Raw genomic sequence first — 19,026 nt, 5'->3', positions numbered from 1 at the left:
ACACCCTTGCAGGACCCCCACTCACAGACAGCACTCACAACCCACGCACCACCCGCCGCCTCACACCCTAGCAGGACCCCCACTCGCACACAGCACTCACAACCCACGCGCCACCCGCCGCCCTCACACCCTAGCAGGACACACGACTCAGATTTTTACATCACTTATGGCACCAAAATATACATTGTACTGTGGTGTGGTTACAATAAACCATTTTTATACAACATCGTATTACATTTTCTTCCATCTTTCTTTTCAATATTATTATCCAACCTTTACAACAAACAGTCACCTATTGTTCCACGATTTATAAATAATACTACCTATTACGCATTTACATCCCGGGCAACGCCGGGTCTCTCAGCTAGTATATATATATATAGATAGCAATATAGCCACTAATGTACAGTACAAAGCGCTTCACAGCAGTAATACACGTGACAATCATATAGATAACAAGTAATATAAATAACACATAATGGGGAGAAGTGCTTCAGGCATGAAAGTAACATTTGGGAAAAGGATTTCCTGCTCCGAAGTGCTTACAATCTAATTGGTTGGTAGGAAGGACGTAAAGAGACAGTAGGAGGGTTTTCTGGTAAACGCGTCTGCAGGGGGCCAAGCTGTATGTATGCAGTGTAAAACTATCACTCATAGAGCTACTCATATGCTTCCTCAACCTTGGGCTGAATTTTAATATGATTTGTATCGCCCTGTTTTGCAGAATCTTTACCTATGTTGAACATGGAGCAGACAGAAATGTGTAGTTCGGACAATGCCATTAAAGAGGCCTCTTCCTCACAAAGTCCAGAAGAACGTGGTAATTCATGTTTAATGCATGTTTTTCCCAAGCCTGATTTTTTTCTCAGTTTTTGTAGGTTATGATATTTTCTTAGAACCATTTTACCCTAATGTCTTTTTCTTTTGTGCTAAATCTAAATTGTGTAATTTTAGACAAATGTGTGAATATCTATCTGTCTGTCTGTCTGTGTATATATGTGTGTATATATGTATATATATATATATATATATATATCATTTCTTTTACTCAATCTCCTAAGGTAAACGGATCCATTAGAGAAAAAGAACTAAACATATACAGTATATATCAGTAGATCGTTAGAATACATTGATTACACTCTACTTGGCGTCCTAATTTCTACCTCAAAGCTCCAGTTAAATATGAATAACTTGCCAGTTATCTTACTGTCTGCATGTGTTATCTGAGCTCTGTGATACAGCTTTGGATGGCAAGAGCCCCGTATGTTAACTTAGATCCATTTCGAGAAGACCATTAAAATGAGGGTAACTAAAGATTATGATGTAAACAACCCTATCTAGTAACATTGGATATATTCACAAACGTAGTTTATGAGATAAAACTGCAATGACACATGAACATTAGGCAATAGGTCATTTTATAGAAGTCATCTCAATTTAATTATCCTTATCATACTAAATAATATATTATTTTATGCTATAATGTAAGTTCCTTGTTCAATACAGTTCAGTGTACAAGGACAGGGATATATGAGTGATCTGAAGCTGCATTGGGGGGAGAAATGCAAAGACAATGAGACCAAGTAACACACACTATTTCTGCCCCACCATTAGTAGCAATGCTTAGTGACAATAGCAGCCCACGTACCCCTTTTCATAGTCAGGGTGCTAGGCTGCCTCCCTGCAAAGCACACACATGCAGAGTGTGCTGTGAAATCGAAATCGGCCAATCAGAGAGGCTCTGTCAGGCAGCGAGCATGCCGGGAGATGTAGTCTTTGGGTGTCAAAAGCCATAGGGGAAAGGACAGGCATCAAGAGCCATATTTAAACAAATTCCTCAACACACACATACACTCCCCCGCCCGAAGCTGATGAAGTAGGGAGAAAGCTGCAGATGCCGGGTAAGTCCTCGCGGAACCCCTGATCGTGGCCGCCATTTTGTTTTTAAAAATCGCGATCCCGGTTATAACGCGGTCTCATTCTGTTGCTCCCGAGCACCGCGTTATAACGGGGTTCAGCTGTGTGTGTGTATATATGTGGCTGTGTGTATATATATATATATATAAATATATATATATATCTATATAGATATATATATATATATATATATATATATATATATATATATATACGCACACACATAATACAGATGTATTATTGACAGGTAGGAGTAATGAAGGGCTTGACCTTTATTAAAAGCAGTCACATTTACCCCTACTGTCACATTATTACTTTGAGTCGTATAAAAAGATATTGGACAGGTTCTTACTTCTTGCACAATAATACAAGAAATACAGAGGAAGCACGCTTTATTCTACCTACTGATAATGCAGAATATCACATTATGGAAACACTGTAATAGTCTGTGTTATAAGATTCAATTACAGAATATCACAGAATATCTCACTATAACTCGTCAGTGAGAAATATATCCCTCGCTACATCTGTACAGCCTTCAAAAGACATTTGATTTTGTTAAACTAATGTTCCTACTTTAACAACAAGCATCTTTTGTTAACTGTCCTTCTAGAAATAGGGAATAAAACACAAAAGCGCACCGAGGGTCAAGATTTAATTAAAACATGTTAGTAGTAGTAACAATAAAAACTTACATATAAGGGTAAGTACATCCAGTATTAAGGTGCAGAGGAAACAGTCCTGGTGGTGTCCTGGGCATAAAGAGATGGTGCAGAGGCTTACAAGGTAGACCCCCGTGCTGGGGCTGCCTGGCTCAGCACCATATAGTTCTTACTTCCGGGTTGCAACCCGGAAGTAAGAACTATATGGTGCTGAGCCAGGCAGCCCCAGCACGTGGGTCTACCTTGTAAGCCTCTGCACCATCTCTTTATGCCCAGGACACCACCAGGACTGTTTCCTCTGCACCTTAATACTGGATGTACTTACCCTTATATGTAAGTTTTTATTGTTACTACTACTAACATGTTTTAATTAAATCTTGACCCTCGGTGCGCTTTTGTGTTTTATTCCCTGCTGTTGCCCGCGTTTGGAGCCATCCTGCGACGGGACCTGTGGAGGAGGGGTGCCTTCACATCACATCAGCTGCAAGAGGGAAGAGTTGATCCACTACGAGATCCTGTTAGGAAGCAAGAGCGCGGTTTGACTTTCTTGTCCTTCTAGAAATAGTTTGTGGGAAGACCTCAGATTTTGCTGTGGAAAACGTGGTACTTCAGTTCAATCAGAAAATGCTGCTTGTGAACGAAGCGCTGAGCCCGGAAGAAACGACAGGGCGAGGTATTGTTACGATGAGATGTTTAGATGATACATTTTGGGGGGACATTCAAAGCAGCAATCCAGCCTGCTCGTTCTTTCTTCTTTGTAACTGTACCTAAATCGGGCAACAATACTGCTCTGGTGGACACAATATGGTCGCCCTCAAGTGGCCAATAGAAAGTTCAGATGTTGCAGCTTCTTGTTGGGTTGCTCCGGCTATATTTGTAGTTTTTATTATTTTGTCTTAGCTGCAAAAAAATGTGTTTTGGGTTTTTCTAAAACAGTTTCAATAAGTTTTCTATTTGAAATAGTAAAAAAAAGAGATTAGATGGCTATGCTCTTATCACATATAATAATAATACATATGAAATGTTAAATACAGACAATCCCCCCCCCCCCAATTTTTTTTTTATATATAATCAAAAATGAATACTGTAGATGATACCATTCTGTGGCTAACGAAATGCTTTTATTTGGACGAGCTTTCGAGATACACTGATCTCTTCTTCCGGCGATGTTACAATGAATAAAGCAGGCAAGGGTTTTACTTAAAAACAGTGTCTCTTGGAATGTTATCTGTGCTTATCCCTCCGCTGTGTGTAGATGCGATTTATGACTAGGTGTTAAATAGTCCCTGAATGTTAGTGATGTAAGAGTGTGTGTGTATATGTATATAAATGAATGAAGAGCCCACAGTGTATACAGCGCTTTACAAAAGGTGTGTGTGGAGTGGGAGTGTATATCAATGTGTGGGTGGGTGTGGAAATGTGAGAGAGTATCTGAACACAGTTTTAGTAATGCAACACTATGTGGTCCCTATTGATATATAGGGATGGAATTACATAGAGCAGCGTTTCCCAAATGGTGGGTCGCGACCTGGCACCGGGCCACGGCACAAAAATTGCCGGGTCGCAGCAAGGCTGGCCGCGCGGTGTCTCCCCCCCCCCCACTCAAGTTAAAAAACAATGGCGGCGATTCCCCCCGCGGTCCCGCGCGCTTGCGCAGGGCAAGCAGAGCCCGCTCCCTTCCTCCCCCCCGCTCCCAACGTGGGACGGAGGAGGAAGTACCAGCTCCTCTGCGGCCCGCACGTTACATGGGGGAGGGTGGAAGTACAAGCTCCTACTGCGGTCTGCTTCCCCCCGCGGCCAGCTTCCCGAGCTCACCTCTCGTGGCACCCCCTCCCGAGCCCACCTCCCGTGCCCCCAATCCCACCTCCCGTCCCGGGCAGCAGGGGATATCGGGGGCAGCAGGCTAAAGCGTCCGGCGGCAAGGTAAGTCACCCCACCCCACCCAGTCGCTGCCTCCCACCCAAGTGTCCCTGGCCCCCCCCCTCCCACCCACCCAAGTGTCCCTGGCCCCCCCCTCCCACCCACCCAAGTGTTCCTTGCCCCCTCCCACCCACCCAAGTGTCCCTGTCCCCCCCCTCCCACCCACCCAAGTGTCCCTGGCCCCCCCCTCCCACCCACCCAAGTGTCCCTGCCACCCCCCTCCCACCCACCCAAGTGTCCCTGGCCCCTAAGTGTCCCTGGCCCCAAAAAGTGTCCCTGCCCCCCCCTCCCACCCACCCAAGTGTCCCTGGCCCCTAAGTGTCCCTGGCCCCCTCCCACCCACCCAAGTGTCCCTGGCCCCCAAGTGTGTCCCTGGCCCCGTATCTCCCTCCCACCCACCCAAGTGTCCCTGGCCCCCTCCCACCCACCCAAGTGTCCCTGGCCCCCTCCCACCCACCCAAGTGTCCCTGGCCCCCAAGTGTGTCCCTGGCCCCGTATCTCCCTCCCACCCACCCAAGTGTCCCTGGCCCCCTCCCACCCACCCAAGTGTCCCTGGCCCCCTCCGACCCACCCAAGTGTCCCTGGCCCCCAAGTGTGTCCCTGGCCCCGTATCTCCCTCCCACCCACCCAAGTGTCCCTGGCCCCCTCCCACCCACCCAAGTGTCCCTGGCCCCCTCCCACCCACCCAAGTGTCCCTGGCCCCCAAGTGTGTCCCTGGCCCCGTATCTCCCTCCCACCCACCCAAGTGTCCCTGGCCCCCTCCCACCCACCCAAGTGTCCCTGGCCCCCTAAATAAGTGTCCCTGGCCACCTCCCACCCACCCAAGTGTCCCTGGCCCCCAAAGTGTCCCTGGCCCCCTGACTCCCACCCACCAAAGTGTCCCTGGCCCCCTCTCTCCCACCCACCCAAGTGTCCCTGGCCCCCTCCCACCCAAGTGTCCCTGGCCCCCTCCCACCCACCCAAGTGTCTCTGGCCAAGTGTGTCCCTGCCCCCCTCCCTCCCACCCACCCAAGTGTCCCTGGCCCCCTCCCACCCACCTAAGTGTCCCTGGCCCCCTCCCACCCACCCGAGTGTCCCTGGCCCCCTACCTCCCACCCACCCAAGTGTCCCTGGCCCCCTCCCACCCACCTAAGTGTCCCTGGCCCCCAAAGTGTCTCTGGCCCCCTCCCTCCTATCCACCCATGCAAGTGTCCCTGGCCCCCTCCCACCCACCCAAGTGTCCCTGGCCCTCTAAAGTGTCCCTTGCCCCCTCCCTCCCAACCACCCAAGTGTCCCTGGCCCCCTCCCACCCACCCAAGTGTCCCTGGCCCCCTCCCTCCAACCCACCCAAGTGTCCCTGGCCCCCTCCCTCCAACCCACCCAAGTGTCCCTGGCCCCCTCCCACCCACCCAAGTGTCCCTGGCCCCCTCCCACCCACCCAAGTGTCCCTGGCCCCCTCCCACCCACCCAAGTGTCCCTGGCCCCCTCCCACCCACCCAAGTGTCCCTGGCCCCCTCCCTCCCAACCACCCAAGTGTCCCTGGCCCCCTCCCTCCCACCCACCCAAGTGTCCCTGGCCCCCTCCCTCCCACCCACCCAAGTGTCCCTGGCCCCCTAAGTGTCCCACCCACCCAAGTGTCCCTGGCCCCCACTCACCCAAGTGTCCCTGGCCCCCAAAAAGTGTCCTTGGCAAGTGTCCCTGCCACCCAAGTGTCCCTGGCCCCCTCCCTCCCACCCACCCAAGTGTCCCTGGCCCCCTCCCACCCACCCAAGTGTCCCTGGCCCCCTCCCTCCCACCCACTCAAGTGTCCCTGGCCACCCAAGTGTCCCTGCCCCCCCCCCCCTCTCCCACCCAAGTGTCCCTGGCCCCCAATCCAGTCACTCACATCCGTCGTTGCCTGTAATTCACTGTTTGTGTCTGTGTGCGTATAGGGGAGAGCGAGTGTGTGTGTGTATCAGTGTCTGTGTGTGTGTGTGTATCTGTGTGTATCTGTATCAGTGTGTGTGTCTGTGTGTATCAGTATCAGTGTAAGTGTGTGTGTATCAGTGTCTGTGTGTGTATCGGTGTTTGTGTGTGTGTGTGTAGCAGTGTCTCTGTGTGTGTAGCAGTGTCTCTGTGTGTGTAGCAGTATCTCTGTGTGTGTAGCAGTGTCTCTGTGTGTGTATCGGTGTTTGTGTGTGTGTGTGTAGTAGTGTCTCTGTGTGTGTAGCAGTGTCTCTGTGTGTGTATCAGTGTGTGTGTGTGTGTGTGTATGTAGCAGTGTCTGTGTGGCTGCGTGTGTGTCAGTGGCTGCGTGTGTCAGTGGCTGTGTGTGTGTGTGTGTATCAGTGGCTGTGTATGTGTGTGTATCAGTGGCTGTGTGTGTGTATCAGCGGCTGTGTGTGTGTCTGTGTGTGTGTGTGTGTGTGTATATCAGTGACTGTGTGTGTCTGTGTTGGCCCTATAGGCCAGTATAGGCGATACATTTTTTAGTGGGTCACGAAAAAGAAGTTAAAAAATAACCGGGTCACGGAAAAAAAAGTTTGAGAAACCCTGACATAGAGTATATGTATGTGTTAGGCACGTTCTATAGTGCCGGGCGCGCGCGGGGAATATTAGTTGGCTGTCGTTAGTCAGCCTTTATATACAAGGGCCGCGCGCGCACAGTAGGGAGAGGGGAGCCGACAGACAGCGGTGAAGATGAAGAAATTCATCTTTTTGCGCCGCTACCGGCTCTGAATGTATGTGTGTGTGTGTGTATGTGTATATGTATGCATTCATGTGTATGTATGTATATTTATATGTGTGTGTGTGTGTGTATGTATTTGTGTGTCTGTACAAGTCTAATAATTTTTTTATTTTTACCAATATTTTTTTTTTAAAATAAATAATAAAATACACACACACACACACACACACACACACACACACACACACACACACACACACACATACACATACACACACACACACACACACACACCCATATACATACACATACACACACATATAAACACACATAAACACACTCAACACTGTATACACTCAACACAGTATACTCACGAAAAGCATGCGGCACGTGCACGTGCGTTCGCATAGGCACGCACGGCCGCATGCTGTATATATCAGCCCTAAGATATAGCTGTGTGTGCATACATATAGCGCACTAGGTATAGACATGGCCTTTAGCACTCATGGGAAGAGAGTTCACTTGTATCAGTAATGACTCATAAAACTTCGGTCTCGGTTTAGGCCACCGCTAAGTGTCCCGAACAGTTGCATAAATTTGTATTCATGCAACCGTCTCTCTTTCACATTTCCACACCTACCCACACCATTGATATACACTCCCACTCCACACACACTTTTTGTAAAGTGCTGTATACACTGTGGGCTCTTCATTCATTTATATTATCATACACATACATATACATCACTAACATTAAGGGACTATTTAACACCTAGTCATAAATCGCAGCTACACACGGAGGAGGGATAAGCACAGTTAACATTCCAAGAGACACTGTTTTTAAGTAAAACCCTTGCTTGCTTTATTCATTGTAACATCGCCGGAAGAAGAGATCCGTGTATCTCGAAAGCTCGCACAAATAAAAGCATTTCGTTAGCCACAGAACGGTATCGTCTATTCATTTTTGATTCTAAAGCTCGGCTAACACGGTACAGATACCTCTAGACACATATATATACACGTAAATATCACACACTGTAAGGGCCCGATTGTAAGACATTTTTGTTTTTTATAAAGGTAAGTTGAAAAATCCATACTCCCTTATAATTGGGCACTTCGGTGCGTGCTACCAACACTGCAGCTGTCTGCATATTATGAGTTATTATTGAAGTTAGCTGTAGTTAGAGGGCTGTGTTGTGTAATTCATGCAAAGATGTTTTTTGTCCACAATAGTTAATTTCTTTGCTCAAAAAAAAAATTGTTTCCTACTCGAGTCAAGTGGGCATTTCTATGTTTAAATATTGTTCCTTCTGTTTTAATTTCTATATAGATGTAATTATGGATCCAAATACTTTCTGCATCCCGGAAGAAATTCTGGAGGTGCCACGTGCTCCAGGTGAGCCGCTCACAGACTCTCGCTTACAATATCAGGGCCATTTAGCCTCCTTTATATAGCCTGTAACAGGATCTCTCGGCCCTTTCCTTGTGGGAACCCCCCCCCCCTCACATTGCGTGCACCTCTTGCCCTCACTTGGAATTGGAACCTCACTTGGCAGGACCATCTAACTTGGAAGCCGACTTGCTAGGAGAACAACTTTGCTACTCAACGCTACCCACACTCCTCGGCGACCCTGGCCTCACTGCCTCACCTCTCCCCCCACACCAACACCCCCCGTCCGACCAAAAGCAGCCGCTGCAGCCACTGCTCCTCGGCGCTGCCGGCCTCACCGCCTGACCTCTCCACCCACACCCACCCCCCGGTCACAGCACAAACAGCCGCCGCAGCCACCGCTCCTCGGCACCGGCAAGCTCACCGCCTCACCGCCTGACCTCTTCCCCCCCACAGCACAAAGTCACCGCCTCACCTCTCCCCACCGTCCCCCTCCCTGGCACAGCACAAGCAGCCGCCGCTCCTCGGCGGCGCCGGACTCACTGCCTCACCTCTCTCCCACCCCTGATTTTTTTTTGTTTTAACCACGGTTCCAGACTTTGTCTATTCTTGGGTTACAGATGTACAATTCAGTGACATGTTATCTTGTCAGACAGTTCCTGTGGGTTCTGTGGATATGCACGAAAGTCTAACCTGTGATTTACACACAGAGTCTGAGCAAGATACTGCTGGTGAGTATAGAGAAACAAAATACATGACCTGTCTGTGTTTTGACATGTACATACATATGCTAAATATGTATATAGTTAACATCATGTGTAATGGAGCTAAACATGTATGTATAAAGTAAGTTTAACCTTCAGAGGGCAGGTGGTCTGACCACACCAGCGAACCCCCGGCACTTCTGTGTCATGTGATCTCCCCAAGAGCAGGCCCATTACACGACCAGGCCTCTGGTGCTGCAAATGGCACCCAAGGCCTGGTCGTGTCATGTATAAGAAAGGGGGTTATAGTAGCGCCAACCATATAATGATGTAACAATAGGTATTCAGTCCCACACACAGTGAAGTCCTGCTGCCAGAGTTCTTAGAGGTGATTCACAGTCCTCTAAACAATTTCAGTCAAGGAAAAAAAGGAGATTCTCCGGCGCGTGGTTCCACTCGTGAATCCAGGACACATGAAATAAGAAATAAAGCAAAAACCCCAATGAGAAGTGGTCAGAGTAAAACAAACTATAACTTGTGTTAATTCATGTAAGAAAATACACTCACATCAAGAAGTGGCTCTTTTGAAGGGATGGGAAAAAGTTCCTGATGATCAGATCGTTGCTGGGACGGAGCCTTCACTGATCACAGCAAACCCAGTGATCAGATTGGGCAGCAACCACAACAGGCATCATCAGGAACTTTTTCCCATCCCTTCAAAAGAGCCACTTCTTGATGTGAGTGTATTTTCTTACATGAATTAACACAAGTTATAGTTTGTTTTACTCTGACCACTTCTCATTGGGGTTTTTGCTTTATTTCTTATTTCATGTGTCCTGGAATCACGAGTGGAACCACGCGCCGGAGAATCTCCTTTTTTTTTCCTGGTCGTGTCATGTGTCTGCTCTTAGAAAACGAGAAAGTATCACGTGATCGCTCAGTCACTGATGACTGAAGAGGAATCTTCTTCCGTTCCTCTTACTGTAAGATCCACTTCACAGGAGCGCAGAACGGGATCCCCCCTACAAAAACAAGCAATTAGATTAGGACTTGTTAACTACATCATGGGGCCCCTGGAGTGCCAGACCATGACGTAGTAGCTACGACCTTGGGCAACCAAAGAGTTAATAGAGGAAAAAGGACAGTAACACATTTCAGAGACTGTGTCATAAGGTATGTGTATGCACTGCGAATCCTAGTCACTGCTATGAATAAGTCTGTGCATTATGTATGTCACCCAGCTGCAAAACCGTCGCATAAAATAGCACAGACAAAATCCTGTTAAAACCAGTGCTAAAAATATTATTTAATGGCTTTTATTTGGATTTTAAAAATATTTGGTTTAAATATATACTAATAAATTATATATACAGCTCAACCTCTTTATAACGCTGTGCTTGGGGTCCAAAGAATCACATAGCGCTATAAGCAGATCGCGTTAGAAATAATGTACAATTGTATACATTGTACAATAAAGTATTTAAGTATTCATAAATATGAAAATTGGGAGCCACGCTTGCATCGCGCTATAAGCGGATTCGCGTTGTAACGGATCGCGTTATAACGGGATTGAGCTGTATATATTTTACAAATCTGTCAAAAGAAAGTTATAGGACTTCTACAAACAACAGAACAGTTTGTCACTTCTTCCTTAATCTTTCAATCATAAACTGTCACGGCTGTGTTTTATAATACTGTGGTACAGGATGCTTATATGTTTCTTAATTTTTGGCTTTTGAATTTGAGAGTGCAAATTAGGAAATACTGTACATTAGTTTGCAATTTAATACATAACCGATGGAGACTTTTTTTGGTTGAATCCAAATAGTCTTGTCTGGGGGAAGACATATAATGTCCTTTTTAATGTTGTTTTTTTTAATGAAAATAGAATATTTATGGGAATTATTTTTCCACTCAAGTATATCTTGTCTTTTGTTTCTATGTGCTTTTATTTATTTATTTTACTCGTAGAAAATGGAGATGTATTCCCCATGAGTGCTGACGTTCCCAAGATTGAGTGTGTCAGGACTCGGGGCACACGCCGCCCTCGGCGCTGCCCTTCCTTACCTGTACCACTGGCTACGGTCTCCTCCGTCCCTGCTCGGCGCCTTGGTCCGCTCCTCTGCCACCCCACCCCCCCACCCCCCCGCGGTGTGCACGCACGCCACCGACGCCGGACTCGTGGTCGCTCCACTTACAGGGCGCGTGCCGCGCAACTTAGTTTATGCACTGCACCGGCCGGATAACTCCGCCCCCCGGCCATCTCCGCTCTCAGGCTCAGCTCCTCCCACCATCCTCCGGCAACAAACCAGGCCATTAACTCCTGCCATATCACAAAGGGCTCCTGGGCGCGCCTCTGCTCTGCCCCTTCCTCCCATTGGTCCTCCTCACTTTATAACCCCTGTGTTGCCTCTCCAACCTCACTCTGCATAGTTTGTCTGCCTTGTCCTGTTACTCACTGTGCCCAGCTCTCTCAGTTCCAGCTTCGTTACCGAATCGGCTTGTCTTCCTCCCCTCTCTGGCTCTACGACCCCGGCTTCCACTTGACCAACCTTACCTCTCGGATCCCTTGAACTCGGCACCTGGACCTCCACTTCCCGGAATTCTGTTATCCTCGACCTCTGGCTTCGGACCTTACTTCGGCACCTTCTCTACGCCCGGATCTGGAAAGTACTTTACCTACCCTGGTACCCCTGAACTTGTCCATACAACCAATCCACACTCCAGGCACGCTCTCACTACTGCGGGTGCGTGGTTACTGACTTTCCACCTCAGTATTGGGGGTTAGTCTGGTCTGCGGGCAGAACAGCGTGACATTATGTAGAGCCCAACCGACGCAGACACCCCCCTGGACATGAACCAAATACCGACGGCACTGGCACAACATTGTCAGACTCTTGGAGACCAAGTAGCCACCCTCACGCAGCAACTCTCAAATCTTACACTCCAGGAGATACCCACCAGAGTACCACGCACTCCGCGCCTCACCCCGCCCATTCGTGAAGGGGCTACCGCCTCGGAACCTAAAATTCCTGCACCCAAGTCACACTCCGGAGACCCCCAGGCTTGTCGTGGGTTCCTGACCCAGTGTGAGATCCAATTTGAACTGACCCCTAGTCACTTCACCTCTGACCGCTCCAAGGTGGGCTATATTTTTTCTCTTTTGACAGGAAGTGCCCTGGCCTGGGCCTTTCCCATCTGGGACATACGGCCTGAGCTTACCACAGATTACCCCGCTTCAAGAGGGAGTTCCAACAGGTGTTCGATACTCCGTCTCGCTCGGATACTGCAGCTTCTGCTCTCATGTACCTGGTCCAGGGTCGTAGGTCCGTAGCGAAATACGCTTTAGAATTTCAGACTATCGCGACGGAGATCTGGTGGAACGAGGAGGCTCTGATTGCTGTATTCTGGCAGGGGTTGTCTGAACTGGTGAAGGACGAACTCACGTCCAACCAGAGTCCCTGGAGGAGTTGATTTCTCTTTGCATACGGGTTGACCAGCACCTGCAACAGAGACGACACGAACGCCAGCATCCCCGGTTAGTTACTCCTGTATCCTTCCCGGTTCCTCCCATGTCTTTCAGGAGCCCTCCGGCGATCCTACCACCTCCTGACACTTCCGAACCTATGCAGATTGGCAGTCAGCAACTTCGGGGTGCGGAGAGGATTCGTCGTAGGAAGATACCCAGTGAGTAATGTGGGGCTCTCCCTGGGTACGATCACTTCTCGCCCCCTTTCCAAGGAAGAATCCCCTAAAAGGATTATGTTACCGATTACCCTGGAGGGTACGGATTTCCTGGTTTCCACCTCGGCCTTCCTCGACTCGGGATCCGGAGGGAATTTCATTGACCAGAGGTTCGCCACCTTGAATAACATTCCCATGATCCAGAAGAAGTCACCCATAGGCTTGGAGGCCATCAACGGACGCCCTCTACAGCCGGCTTTCATCTCGCTGGAGACTCCTCTACTTACCTTGTCCACGAAGGACGGCCATAGCGAACGCCTCTCGTTTGATGTTTTCCACTCCCCCATGGTCCAAGTGATCCTCGGCCTGCCCTGGCTCCAGAAGAACAACCCGCGTATTGATTGGACGGACCGGGTTCCTATCCAGTGGCAAGCTTTCCCGGAACAAGACATTCCCGCTACCCTTCTTGCCGGCCTGAAAATACCTCCTCCTCTTCCCTCTACTCTTCCGGAAGCATACACGGACTTCTGGGATGTTTTCAGCAAGACCTACTCCGATCTCTTACCTCCGTATCGCCCATACGACTGTCTGATCGAGCTGGTTCCTGGGGCGATCTTGCCCAAATCCAAGACTTATCCCCTATCCGTTCCTGAGACCACCGCCATGGCGGACTACATTCAGGAGAATCTGCAGAAAGGTTTTATACGGCACTCTACCTCCCCCGACGGCGCGGAGTTCTTCTTCGTGAAAAAAAAGGACGGCACGCTTAGACCTTGTATTGATTACAGAGGTCTTAACCGCATTACAGTTAAAAATCGATACCCGCTCCCACTTATCTCAGAGCTGTTTGACAGACTACAAGGATCCACCATTTTTTCCAAGCTTGATCTGAGAGGGGCTTACAACCTCATCCGCATTCGGGAGGGGAACGAGTGGAAGACCGCATTTAACACACGCAGCGGGCACTATGAGTACCTGGTTATGCCCTTCGGCCTTTGCAATTCCCCAGCTGTCTTCCAGGACTTTATGAACGAGGTCTTCCGGGACATACTTAATGTTTTGTGATCATCTACTTGGACGACATACTGATCTTTTCCAAGACCCTTCAAGAACATGTAATACACACCAGGCTCGTGCTTACCCGCCTTCGTCTCAATCATCTCTATGCCAAACTTGAGAAATGTCTGTTCCACCAGAGGTCCACAGCCTTCCTTGGTTACATTATCTCTGACAAAGGCTTCAGCATGGATCCGGAGAAACTAAAGGCCATACTGGATTGGCCCCAGCCCAATACATTGAAGGCCATCCAACGCTTCCTCGGATTCGCCAATTATTACATAAAGTTCATTCAGGATTTTTCCTCCATTGTAGCCCCCATCACTGACCTCACAAAGAAAGGAGCGGACCCCTCCACTTGGCCGCCCGAGGCTACCACTGCTTTCGAGACCCTCAAACGCACCTTCGTTTCCCCACCTATCCTTCGCCATCCTGACACTTCTTTCCCCTTTATATTCGAGGTGGACGCTTCGGAGTCAGGAGCCGGTGCAGTACTCTCCCAAAGAACAGGACCTCAAGATAAATTGCATCCTTGCGGATTTTTTTCTAAAAAAAAATTCTCCGGCCGAGAGAAACTATGATGTCGGTAACCGAGAGCTTTTGGCCATCAAGATGGCCCTTCTAGAATGGAGACACCTTCTCGAAGGTACGAGGGTACCCATTTCCATCCTTACGGACCATAAAAACTTGTTATATATTGAGGGAGCTCGCCGTTTGGGGTCGCGGCAGGCCCGGTGGGCACTATTCTTCTCAAGGTTCAATTATGTTCTATCCTATATACCTGGGACCAAGAATGTTAAGGTCGATGCCTTGTCTCGGCAATTCTCCCCAGAGGAGAGGTCGGAAGAGATCCCTGAAACAATTCTACCGGCCAAATTTATCATTTCTGCTAATTCTTTTGATATTCTGGACGAAATCATCAAAGCTCAAACTCAGATTCCCACAGACGTAGAGGTTCAGGAGGGTACTTTGTACGCACCGCCACAATTCAGGCAGAAGATTCTGGAATGGGGCCATTCCTCAAGGACTGCGGGTCACCCCGGTTTTAAGAAAACCCTGCATCTCGTTGGAAGGACTTTCTGGTGGCCCAAGATGGGTAGTGAGGTTCAGGAGTTCACCAGTGCCTGCTCGACTTGCGCCCAAAATAAGACCGCTCAGCACAAACCTCCGGGTCTACTGCTTCCCTTACCCATCCCCGAACGTCCACGGACACACATCTCCATGGATTTCATTGTTGAACTTCCACCCTCTAAGGGTATGACCACCATACTCGTCGTCGTGGATCGCTTCACGAAACAGGCACACTTCATCCCGCTCAAGGCCCTTCCTTCTCCAGTTCTGGCGGACATTTTCTCCAAAGAAGTCTTTAGACTCCACGGTATTCCCATGTCCATTGTGTCCAACAGGGGTTCTCAATTTATTTCCAAATGCTGGCGCTCCTTCTCTAAATCAGTCGGTATCACCCTCTCCTTCTCCTCCGGCTACCACCCTCAAACCAACGGGCAGACTGAGAGGATGAACCAAAATCTTGAACAATATCTACGTTGTTTTGTATCTGAGGCCCTCGACGATTGGTCGGATTTACTACCCTGGGCAGAATCTGCGATCAATTCACACAAGAATGAATCTACCCAAGAATCTCCATTTTTTGCAATTATGGTTTCCACCCCGCTCGTCTTCCCATCTCCAGTAGTCATTCAGGGGTACCAGCTGCCGATACACGGATATCCGTCCTTCAACACTCCTGGAGGAGGATTCAATCGGCACTCGCTGACGCTTTCCAGAGGTACAAACGTCAACCCGATCGGCATCGTCAGGAGGCACCTGAATACAAGCCAGGGAGCATGGTGTGGCTCTCTGCCAAGAACATTCACCTGAAGACTCCCACCCCGAAACTGTCCCCAAAATTCCTGGGACCCTTCGAGGTTCTCGAGCGCATTAACCCAGTCACTTACCGGTTACAATTTCCTCCGACCATGAGAATTTCCACGGCTTTCCATGTTTCCTTGCTCAAACCCTACATCAAGAGCACTCACTTCCCGTCCGAAGACCCAAGACCTAAACCCATCTCCATACAGGGACAACCTGAATTCGAGGTCCAAGCCATCCTGGATTCTCGTTTTTCCAGAGGTCGTTTACAGTTCCTGATTCATTGGAAGGGGTATGGTCCGGAAGAACATACCTGGGTCCCTTTGGATCAGATTCATGCTCCAGTGTTGCTTAGACGCTTCCATCTCAAATTCCCCCACAAGCCTTGGATGGATCGTCCTGAGGCCGATCCTCGAGGGGGGGTACTGTCAGAACTCGGGGCACACGCCGCCCTCGGCGCTGCCCTTCCTTACCTGTACCGCTGGCTGCGGTCTCCTCCGTTCCTGCTCTGCGCCTCGGTCCGCTCCTCCGCCCCCCCGTGGTGTGCACGCACGCCACCGACGCTGGACTCGTGGTCGCTCCGCTTACAGGGCGCGTGCCGCGCAACTTAATTTATGCACTGAACCGGCTGGATAACTCCGCCCCCCGGCCATCTCCGGTCTCAGGCTCAGCTCCTCCCACCATCCTCCGGCAACAAACCAGGCCATTAACTCCTGCCCTATCACATAGGGCTCCTGGGCGCGCCTCTGCTCTGCCCCTTCCTCCCATTGGTCCTCCTCACTTTATAACCCCTGTGTTGCCTCTCCAACCTCGCTCTGCATAGTTCGCCTGCCTTGTGCTGTTACTCACTGTGCCCAGCTCTCTCTCTCAGTTCCAGCTTCGTTACCGAATCGGCTTGTCTTCCTCCCCTCTCTGGCTCTACGACCCCGGCTTCCACTCGACCACGCTTACCTCTCGGATCCCTTGAACTCGGCACCTGGACCTCCACTTCCCGGAATTCTGTTATCCTCGACCTCTGGCTTCGGACCTTACTACGGCACCTTCTCTACGCCCGGATCTGGCAAGTACTTTACCTACCCTGGTACCCCTGACCTTGTCCATACAACCAATCCACACTCCAAGCACGCTCTCACTACTGCGAGTGGTTACTCACTTTCCACCTCAGTATTGGGGGTTAGTCTGGTCTGCGGCAGAACAGCGTGACAGAGTGTTACGGGGCCCAACATGCAACAGAACAGGGTACTACAAACATCAAATTGCAGCTTTGCTTTTTGGATGCCACAGGAAACCCCGTTTGATGTCACGGGAACACCCCTTACAGGGCCATATCCCCACAGGCTTCCCCATCGTTCGTCTATGATCAGTGAGCGTAGAGAACACTGGGCACGATAAGAATTAGAATGTATTATTTCATTTACACTAAAAGTGTGTGTGTATACACAGAATACATGACCTGTCTGTGTTTCGACATGTACATACATATACTAAATATGTATATAGTTAACATATATATGTATGTATGTATGGATACATTTTGCTTTCTATTTGCTTTCTCCAATGTAAAACGTGAGTAATTCACAATCTTTTAGTTAGCCATAGATATGAAGTACTGTAGACCACTTTTTTTTATAAAGTATCTTTATATTAGGGTGTTTACAAATACATTTCATCATATTACATTTACATGTACATGGAACATCATATAATATACTACAGTATTGTCACATATATTTGTCCTCTTTTTCTCTCTAGAGCAACTGTTTAGAAAACTTCGGAGCTTGTCCTTTATTACTTTGTATATCAGGGTTCTCCACATTTTACCTAATTTCTTCGGCTTAATATCACATGTTGCAATACATATTTGCTAAACCCATTTTTATTTATTTTTTATTCTCAAACTTGGAACCAGTCTTGATCTAGTAGATCTTGACCATTTAACTCAAAACCTTGTTTCATAGCTTTTCTGTGACTCCCGCACTTTCGATTGATTATCATAGCTCCCCTATTTTGGTTGATCTTAATTATCCAAGGTTCAGTATTGGCAAATATCATGGGAAGGGGGTGTCTTACCCAGCTAACTTTCGTAACTTCCTTAATATATTGCTGGACCTGTGTCCATAACTCGTTAATTTCTTTGTATGTCCAGATACAGTGTTTGAGGTTAGCTTTAGGGAGGTTGCATTAAGGGGATTTTGTTGTCCGCTTCTATATTCGTTATTTGAGTTGACCACTTTTAAAGAGGCAATCCCTCCTAGGAGAAAAGTGTCCTAATAGCAGTGACATGTTAAAGGAGTTACACCCCTTTACTTTCGCAATTTAACTTTTTGGAGCGTCAGTCCAAACACTTTGTCCTGGGTGTTCTCCTTGTGCTGGACTGCATCAATCTTATACTGGTGAACTCCCCAGCTTCGGAAGCTATTTCTTACTAAATTTGACTTAGATGCAGTGCTATTTAAGTTCCCTTTGGGCGCGAGGAAACTGCTGATGAACAGAGCCCGCATGCGGACCGATTTGCGGTCCCCTGTGCCCAAAAGCCCAGTAATGCTGCCTGGCTGCCTTCGAGGGTAAATGCAGCAGTGATTCCAGCTTCTTAATGGGACTAATGCGTTAATCCTACCAGGCCGCCACCAGTCTAAGAGCTGCACAGAGAGATCAGAGAGAAGCAGCCCCTCTCTCTGTGTCTCCCCGCACAGCTCATACAGCAGATGGCATTATTTTTATTTTTAGTACATAGGATCCCCTGCTTCCCGAGGTACAGGCCTCCATATGAGGTGGCAGTATCTCCTGCAAGTTTAAATCTCCCGCGTCACGGCTTACGTGACCGGGACTTTTAAACAGCCCCAGATACCGGCACCCTATATGGGAGGCCTGTACATCGTTAAGCAAGGGGTCCCTGGACCTGAAATCAATGCGGTTCAGCTCAAGAGACCCCCTGCTTCAATCTTATATACTAAAAATAAACAAAGTAAAAGCAAAGCTTCATTACCTTAGTGGCTAACCGCTAAGGTAATGAAGAGGTTGTGACTGTGGTTATCTATACCCTCAATGGGGGCACAGATAACCACATTGGCAATCAATGGACATCATAGTTAATAAATTCCGGGCTGAAGGCTCCGGCAACTGCGGCACCGATTACCTCTTGACCCACGAAGCAATCATCCTCACTTGACCCACGAA

General features: G+C 48.6%; 1 protein-coding gene across 6 annotated transcripts in view; it reads left to right on the top strand.

Annotated features, from left to right (window-relative positions):
• TDRD6 (tudor domain containing 6) overlaps positions 1-19,026 on the top strand; it is a 115,810-nt gene that overhangs the window by 90,395 nt on the left and 6,389 nt on the right. For 4 of the 6 annotated variants that reach the window (XM_075598523.1, XM_075598520.1, XM_075598516.1 and 1 more), the window contains 4 exons: positions 725-820; positions 3,139-3,252; positions 8,477-8,542; positions 9,157-9,267. In XM_075598523.1, coding sequence (XP_075454638.1) covers positions 725-820; positions 3,139-3,252; positions 8,477-8,542; positions 9,157-9,267 — 387 coding nt within the window. The remainder of the gene's footprint in view (positions 1-724; positions 821-3,138; positions 3,253-8,476; positions 8,543-9,156; positions 9,268-19,026) is intronic. The other 2 variants (XM_075598522.1, XM_075598518.1) reach the window with 1 other exon arrangement.

This window comes from Ascaphus truei, chromosome 4, assembly GCF_040206685.1.
Source record: "Ascaphus truei isolate aAscTru1 chromosome 4, aAscTru1.hap1, whole genome shotgun sequence".
Classification (NCBI taxonomy): domain Eukaryota; kingdom Metazoa; phylum Chordata; class Amphibia; order Anura; family Ascaphidae; genus Ascaphus; species Ascaphus truei.
Note: the sequence above shows the minus strand (reverse complement) of the source record. Positions and strands in the feature narration are given on the sequence as shown.